General features: G+C 34.9%; 2 protein-coding genes across 7 annotated transcripts in view; one reads left to right on the top strand and one right to left on the bottom strand.

Annotated features, from left to right (window-relative positions):
• LOC108736292 (sex peptide receptor) overlaps nt 1–9,269 on the bottom strand; it is a 298,323-nt gene that overhangs the window by 93,166 nt on the left and 195,888 nt on the right. The gene's annotated exons all lie outside the window — the stretch shown is intronic.
• The window catches only part of LOC108736291 (dihydropyrimidinase-like), a 7,370-nt gene continuing 3,354 nt past the window's right edge, over nt 5,254–9,269 (top strand). The window contains exons 1-2 of the mRNA XM_018468651.1: nt 5,254–5,334; nt 8,380–8,659. Of these exons, the coding sequence (XP_018324153.1) occupies nt 5,296–5,334; nt 8,380–8,659 (319 nt within the window). The 5' untranslated portion in view covers nt 5,254–5,295. The remainder of the gene's footprint in view (nt 5,335–8,379; nt 8,660–9,269) is intronic.

Raw genomic sequence — 9,269 nt, 5'->3', positions numbered from 1 at the left:
TGGCGGTAAGAGATTTGCGGACAATGAAGAAGTAATCGAAGCTGTAAATGGTTATTTTGAGGAGCTTGACGAATCAGTCTATAGAGATGGCATTAATAGACTGGAACACCGCTATGAGAAATGTATCAGCCTTGGAGGAGATTATGTTGAGAAATAAAAAAAAAAAATTTTTAAAAACCTTGTTTTTCTTGGTCAGGCCGGAAACTTATCAATCCACCCTCGTAATTCAATTTCTACTTTTTATTAGCAAAAATAGCGTAACAGGTAAGGACGTTTAATTTCTTGAAATCGCCATTTGCGGCTGATAGTTTATGTCAATTTCTACCCTAAAAATTAAACGTTCTTTCAAACACATTGAAATTCTTAGTGATTAATATTCAGTTGAAAATACATTCTCAATTTTTATCCACTATCATAATCATAAGGTCATCAGTCCTAGGACTGGTTGAATACGCACTTCCACTCCTTCCTATCCTGAGCTAATCTTCGCATTTCCCTAAAACTAAAACAACCCACATCCTTAACTATTTGCCAACAGTAATTTAATCTAGGTCTACCTCTATCTGCCTTTAATATGTCTCTAACTAGACCTTCATGAGAAGGTGTCCTACCAACCTATCTCACCTATTTCTTATTCTTACTTCCATAGAGTCCTCTGTTCTGCTATCCTTTTATTACCTCAAAATTTTCAAATTAATAAATGTGCTTATTAATTAATTTACTTATCTATCACGTATGTAAGAAGGGTCGTCGATTCAGTTATTCAAGTAGCGGGGATTTAAACAAGCTCAGAATCGTCTTCCTACGTTGAATTATTTCAGAACTATCGCTGTCGAAAGTTTTGGCATTGTTGAAAACGACCACTAAAAGCTTGGGGGCGTATATCTTGCGAACCATTAAAGATAGCTCACGAATTTTCTTGAATAAATGAAATTTCAAAAATTTTTAATTGACTGCAGATTTCGTATGATACCAACGCAGATACTGGACATCCGCATCTGAAAAAAGTTTTCCGAAAATACAGTTTCCTTGGTACTGACTAACAGACAACCAATTTAAATGAGACGAGCTCACGAACAGGGTCGCGGTTAAAAATTCATAACTTCGGTTCTGAAACCGGATAGTCCGAGTTATAGCTGCAGCCTAAAAGATGCGTCCAAATAAACACACGTTTCTTTAGTTCATTTTAAAAAGAAAAACATTAGATAGTCACTTTTAGATTTACTAAGATTTAGATTTCTGTATATCCCCGTAGATCTAGAAATACATTGAAAAAATATGATCAGTAGAGAACACTAAGATATTAAGAAATCTTTAAAGATTTTCAGCGATATGAACATCCAAAAGTAGGAGATTTACCGACAAGTAGGGCCTTGTCTCCTGTTTCAAAGATAGTGGAGCTTCGGTTTGTTCAATAATTTATCGACGGGCATGACTGATGGGCATGACGTACAGCTATATATCATTGATTAGCATTCGGCAGGACACTGGTTCGATTCCGGGTTTTTCTACCCGGTCCAAATTATTCTGTACCTTCCTTGGATCACTTATGTAAATGGTGAAGCAGTAATATTCCATGCAAAATCTCTCAATCTGTCCCGTCTTCATGTTGTCCGCCTCATTTTTCGCATCCCAATTACCACCCAGTCATTCTCACGATTCCTGAAAGGAGGCTGAAGTGTAGGTCCTCCCCTTTACTCTGTAGAATAGTCTGTAGGAATCGCCCGCCTACCAGCAGCTACTAATGCTGATAGGAATGAAACTCTCAAAAGTTTTAGAAAATACCACAAATGGAGCGGTAAACGCCATCTGTAGCAGGATGCTACATTTTAGGATTACGTATGCTCCAACAAGGTCCACTTGGTCTGTATTCTGTCGAAACTGCCAGACGCNGGCCAGAAAAGGAAGGAGACAACTCTCGGCCAAACTCTTAACCGGTGAGGAGCGTATAATCCGTACAGTACTGCACGGAAAAATTGACCATTTTATCCACTACGATTGCATTACTCAAATGTGCTGTTATTGGTACCATATACTACTGAAAATATCAACGAGATGTTTATTTATATTTGAAGAAATATTAAAGGCTTCAACGCTTGTTTTCGACTCGCACTACTATTCATAATTGAACAAAACTTTTGGCAGGTACTGTATGAAAAAGTATCTTTAACGAACAAGAGTCGAGAGTATAATGAGCTTTTTTCTCCCTACCTACGATTTTGCCAGCGCGCATCCAAGACATGGGAAGGGGCACATCGCTAGAGAAATTAAATGAAGTATACTTACTAACATTTTAATCATGATGATCCTTTACGATTTTACATTAACTAATCCCTATATACAGTACAACCTCTATAACTCGAACATCAAGGGATACAACAAAAAAAATCCAGTTACACAGTTTTCAACTTATGAGGATTTTGATTCGACTTGTAGAGGTTAAGATCTGGTGTACTTACATTTTCGGCAAATCCTTAAAGTCGATAACTTAGTTTTCTTGTAGGGACTCACTGGTTACTTCGACTAATAGAGGGTTGAGATTTCGAGTAATGGAGGTTTTGGAGCTTGAAGGGAAGGTCACAAAACAGTTTTTCTAGTCAAAGAGGCTCCACTGCACTTAAATATCCTTAGTGTATAGCTTTTTATCTTTCAAATATGCCAATCAGAAAAACGGATAAGTCAACCAAAAAGTCAATAAGTCAGTTGAAATCAGTAGAATTCACAACTATACTTTGAGTTATTACCTACATGTACAACACGCGCAGCATATTCAATTCGCAAACTTTAATTTTAAGATTAAACGTTAGCCTCTTGGACATTGAAAGCCAAGGCACAGTTCCATCAATTGTCAACTAATTCCTAAGTTTCGTATCATTAGAGAATACAGCTGCATCAAAATCCATCAAGGCAGAATATTAATGAGCCTTTTTTAAAGATTACGAAATGAAGGACATTGGTGGTAGTAAATTTGATGTAAAAAGCAGATAATTTGCAAATTGATTATTGCTGTAAGGAAACCGATCCCGTGATTCAAACATTTCTCAATCGATTCTCTCATTTTCCTGTAACATATGTATATCTGCGACTGTCTCGTCATCATACGCAAATCCTCTATGATAAATCAGCCCACACAAATCAAAAGGCGAGGTGTGCATTATCTTTCAACGGTAAGCTTACGATGTATGAGCGGCTTTGAAGCACCACATCATTCAAATGCCCTGCCGCGGTCGAAATAAGGTTTTCCGAATAAATTTTGTACCATCTGATACGTTCTCCTTACTTATTCATAGACACGATACATACACAACGTTATCTTGGTCCCTATAGAGAAACTTAAATGTGCTTGTGGTGTGTACTTATAGTTTATGTGAAGCTTTGAAAGTTAATTAAAATGTTATTGCTTAATATCTAATTACTACATCGAATGCATTGGGGAAAGTGATACAAATATTCTGGATGAAAAAGGTTAGAAATGAGAAGATACAGTAGCAAAACAGAAGGTGTGTGTGTGTGAAAAGTGTTTGTCTGCATCTCTTTCTGTTACACATCAATTGGTTTAATGTTATTCTTTTATCTTTATTAGTGTCCGCTGCAATTCCTACCTGACATCTCTTTTCTATGTTGACTATATTCCCTACAACATCTATCGTGAGTAAAAGTAAGTGTTCTGTCAGCAACCGCTCTAGGGTAGTTAGTCAGTTGAAAGAAGAAAGTGACATGACAGTTTTGAACGTTCCAACTATATTTCTGTTTTTACCACCGACTACACTACGCATACAAAGACCTATTGTATAACAACCAAGTAATTTTCTTTGAAACGTTTGAAAATTTCATAATTATCACAAGAAAACGGTAGAAGAGAAACCTTTACATTGTTATAGGTAATTACTGTAAAGGGGTAGACGGCAGCAAAGAAGGGACAAGCTTGTACTAAATTAACATCACCGACGTCGGAGACAATGGAACAAACTGAAGCAAAAACGTAACAGAACGTTAGCTTATACTATAGATAAGTACATCAAAGGCAAAGTATTTTGTGTTTAGTTAATAAACGGTTAAGACATAAAAACTGCATCCTTTAGATCCTACAAAATAGAACTGAGTTTGCCTAAACCTCATAGGTACCAGTACCATTAAAAAATGTCATACTGTGAGAAACTTTTAATAGTGCATAATATTAAATATTAATACAAAAATTCACTACAAATTCGATTTCGGCGAGGGTGTAAATGTATAATTCGTTTACTTTCTGTAGCGATATGACCTTCAGTTTGACCGGCGCAATGTAGAAAAAAACAGCACTAGGCCAGAAAAGGAAGGAGACAACTCTCGGCCAAACTCTTAACCGGTGAGGAGCGTATAATCCGTACAGTACTGCACGGAAAAATTGACCATTTTATCCACTACAATTGCATTGCTCAAATGTGCTGTTATTGGTACCATTTACTACTGAAAATATCAACGAGATGTTTATTTATATTTGAAGACATATAAAAGGCTTTAACGCTTGTTTTCGACTCGCACTACTATTTATGTTTGAACAAAACTTTTGGCAGGTACTGTATGAAAAAGTATGTTTAATGAACAAGAGTCGAGAGTATAATGAGCTTTTTTTCCCTAAATACGATTTTGCCAGCGCGCATCCAAAACATTGGAAGGGGTACATCGCTGGAGAAAGTAAATAAAGTATAGCAACAATTTTTCGTCATTAATTTGTATTACACTGGATAAAAATTGCATGAATTTTTGCATTAATATTAAAAAATGTTAATTTCCACAATATTTTGTATTTTTATAAGTAACAATTTACAATATTTCCCCTTATTAAAACTTCTTTAGAAGTATTACTTGTAAAATATTAAAACCACAAGATACTGTGGCAATTGACGTTGGGTTTTTATTTAGGCATCTTGTGAACATGATCCAGTCCACCTAGCACTAAAATATGAAATAAGTCGTATATGTGACCCCTAAAGTAAACATTGAAAACAGCGAAAAAAATGCTTCTAACGGAGTTAAAATACAAACAATCTTGTATTCAAAAAGGAACATATAATATGTAACCTTATGTAACCTTTTACCATTTTTAGTACGATAGATTTTTAAGGTTTTAATGACATTTTTCGATACATTTTCCCCAATTATTTACTCATTATAAAATGTATTAATAAGCAGCTTATAGCAAACATCACTATCATTTTATCGCTAAACATTTCTGTTCCAACAACCGATTTAACGGAGGTCGAAGCAATCAATCAATCATTTTATTGTTAGTGGCTCTACTGTGCAGAAATTATGCTAAGGAGTATGGCGTGTACTACAGTGAATCCAAAGGTAAAGTACATTACCCTTTATTAAAATTGTTGCGATATTCAGCAGATAATATTCGTGTAAAAACACGAATGAATTGTTGTAGTTGTACTCATTACTGAGAGTATAATTAACTGTATAATCAAACATTGTCATGTTACTGCATATTGATCGATAGACAAAAACGATCGAACTTTAACGTAGTCTTTTTAAAATTAACTGGAAATTTGCAAGCGAAAAAAATTCTGTGTAAACAAATGAGCAAGAAACTAATACTTTATGGATATGGATGAGTTTCTCAAATTGTGAAGATCTAAGGGGCGTCAGATTAGACAAGCTACTCTATTCTTTCTCTCACAAAATTCTAAATTATTTATACATACCTACCGCACATTATGTAAATAATTAAATATTTACTTTTGTTTATTATTCTATAAATTATACTGATAGTTATGTTTTGTTTAGTTGTTTATATTATCTAATTTATGGCTGCCTAATTAAATAGAAAATATATTAACATTTATTTAATGATATAATTACCAGTTTCTACNTTTTTTGATTTCGATTTTTGCCTATTCCAAAAAATGGATCAAAGAATCTGTATCAAATTTTGTACAAAAAACAAAATTACGTGCTCGGACGCATTCTGAATGTTGACTGTGGCATATGATGAAGCTACCTTGGACCGAAGCAACGTTTATCGGTGGTATAAAATTGTCTCAGAGGGCCGAGAAGAAGATGTGAACGACATTGATGAAATGAAGAAAGTAGTATTGGCCAATCGTCGATTCACCGTTAGAGAAGTTTCTGAGGACCTAAACATTATCTATTGACTCCTGCCATTCGTTTTTTACCAGTGATTTTATCATTGTTAAGGAGCTGTTGGACTTTATCCGCGACAACTCAAATTTGTTCCAGAAGGTTACAACTGGTGACGAATCATGGGTTTATGGTTATAACGTGGAGACCAAAGGTCAATCATCCCAATGGAAGCTGCCGCATGTCGAATGTGAAGGTTTTGTTTACTGTTTTCTTCGATTGCAGGGGCGTGGTGCATCATGATTTCTTGCCATAGGGGAAAACGGTCGAGGGAAAGCATCCTCCCTCTTCAATATCTGCTTAGTTGCCTTTTTCGACTTGTCTTATTAATTAGGAAATGCGTTACAAATGATTTTCTTTCGTAATTTCGTGTAAAAACGCCTGTAGGTAAAACTGCTTGAGAAACTCGAAGAGTATTTGCATATACGAGCTGTGATGAGATTACAAAAAGGCAAAGGGACCATAAAAATAATGGCGGTCCTTAATTCGGTGTTCACCAAACTTTCGCAGGTAGCAAAGATTATTATTATTACCTTTACAGTATCATCAAGTAATTGGACTTCTGGTCAATATTTCGAACCAAATACCCCAAAGTAAGACGGTTACTATAAACGCTTTGTAAAAATAGGATAAAGAGGAAAGGAAGATTTGAATATAGTAGACGCAGTAGACATTATTAGTAAAACTAGAGAATCCCTAATTTCAATAAAGCAACAGGAAAATGTAATTCTAAACTTAATAATACAAAGTGCCAAAATTTTTGCTAGAAAAGTTAAAATTAATCTAAAACAGGATTTTCAGACATTACTGAAAACGAAGATTTCCGGCAAAAATTGAATTCAATGCAACGAGCTTTGATATAAATATGTTTTACAGAAAAAGCGTTTTAAGTGTTTAAGATAAAATTAGAAACTTTTAACGAGATAAACTTAAAATGATTGTAGAACGTTTGAATTCAATATCAAACATTTTAGATAAAAAGCATATTACAAGTGAAAATACTGAAAAATTGATTCATGATCAAATACCCAAGTTCTAAGCTCTCCCATGCAGATGGAGATATTATTTGATTTATGCTTTTCAATGCAAGGCATCATAAAGTTAGCTGCTAAGGATAAAATAGCTGTTGCGGAACTTTTCATCTTTGTCAGCTAACATTTACAGTACACTTTTTGGTGGCTTTAGTTTACTTAAAATAGTTAAAAATTCGACCAGGTCCATCATTAAAGAGGAGAGACTTGATGCCCAATCGATGATAAAGAACAAAAAGAAACTTTGTGATGCTCTTGACTTAAACAATTTAGTGAATTTATGAACGAAAGTTAAACACAGGCGAAATCGATATTAACTTAGTATATTAAGTCTTTCTTCTATTAATATCAATACTTTGAGAGCGTTTTCCGCGTTCGATTCTCGACGGAACAATGCAAGCAGCAACAAACAGTTCGACCCCATTAACTAGAGGTAATTTGTATTGGGATGAAATCGAGTTGATTTTATAACAATTTTTGATAATTTTTTTTATTTGTAAATGCATATTTTTTGCGTGTGTGTGTAAAACTTAAAGAAAAATAATGTACATCGCTAGGGGCCTGCCTAACGTTTCGTTAGCACGAATGACGAACTTCTTCAGAGGTCCTTCCATCCTCGATGCTGGATGTGGACTGAAGAAGTTCACTACCAGTGTAAGCGAAACGTTAGGAAGCAACTCTAACCGACGACAGTGTTTAGACCCATATGAAAACAACATCAGTTTACCTACTGGCTGTGAAATCCTTTATCAATTTGAAGAAATTTTTAACGATCTTCAGCGATCTGAAAGTCCCAAAAACAGGAGGTCTACTGACATCTTGATTTTGCGGCAAATCAACGAATATCAACAAATATTCATGACGAACTTGGCAGATCTGTCGTTTAGCTTCAAACTAATTTCTGGAATTCAATCTTGAAATCATCACAGTGCATTTTGAAATCAACTTTTTAGATTTCTCTAGATCTCAACAGATACAAACCTGATGGTGACTAAAACTATTTTTCTTAAAGGTCGTGTCTACATTAATTTGATTAGATTAGATCTATTTTTCTTACATTTAAATCAGATCTGAATAGAACCCATCCGTACAGCCTTTGATATCTGTAGAGACTTCACAATTGAGTGATATATAGAAAATGTGTTTTTTTACTTATTAAAAATAATTTCCTATACTATATGAATAGCTAGCATTTTTCTTAATTATTTTTTCTTTATAGAAATCGCAAAACTCCCTTCTTATAAGAAACGGAACAATAGTTAACGCAGATGGAATATCCGAAAATGATATATTTATAGAGAACGGCATCATAAAGGAATTGGGGAAGAATCTATCAGTTCCGAATGGCATTAGAAGTATCGATGCCAAAGGTTTCTTTATCCTACCGGGAGGTGTTGATCCACATACGCATTTAGAATTCGAATTTATGGGAACTGTTACTGCTGACGATTTCTATCACGGCACGAAAGCTGCAGTAGCTGGAGGAACAACTACGATAAGTAGGTCGTTATTAAAACCGATTTATATACCCATCTATATAATTCAATTCCTCTTTTTAATAACAAAAAAAAAACGTGACAGGTATGGACGTTTAATTTCTTGAAATCGCCATTTGAGGCTAATAGTTTCTGTCAATTTCTAACCTAAAAATTAAACGTTCTTTCAAACGCATTGAAATTCCTAGTGATTAATATTCAGTTGAAAATACATTCTCAATTTTTATCCACTATCATAATCATAAGGTCATCAGTCCTAGGACTGGTTGAATACGCACTTCCACTCCTTCCTATCCTGAGCTAATCTTCGCATTTCCCTAAAACTAAAACAACCCACATCCTTAACTATTTGCCAACAGTAATTTAATCTAGGTCTACCTCTATCTGTCCTAACTCCTGTTTCTGCCTCTAATATGTCTCTGACTAGACCTTCATGTCTGAGAAGTCCTACTAACCTATCTCGCCTATTTCGTATTGACTTCCATAGAGTCCTCTGTTCTCCTATTCCTTCTAATACCTCTTCATTTCTAACCTTTTCTACCCACGTTATCCTCATCATCCGCCTATAACACCACATTTCGAACGCTTCTAACCTTTTCTTTTCCGCCGCGCC

The sequence above is a fragment of the Agrilus planipennis genome, unplaced genomic scaffold (assembly GCF_000699045.2).
Source record: "Agrilus planipennis isolate EAB-ADULT unplaced genomic scaffold, Apla_2.0 scaffold110, whole genome shotgun sequence".
Taxonomy (NCBI): Eukaryota; Metazoa; Arthropoda; class Insecta; order Coleoptera; family Buprestidae; genus Agrilus; species Agrilus planipennis.
Note: the sequence above shows the minus strand (reverse complement) of the source record. Positions and strands in the feature narration are given on the sequence as shown.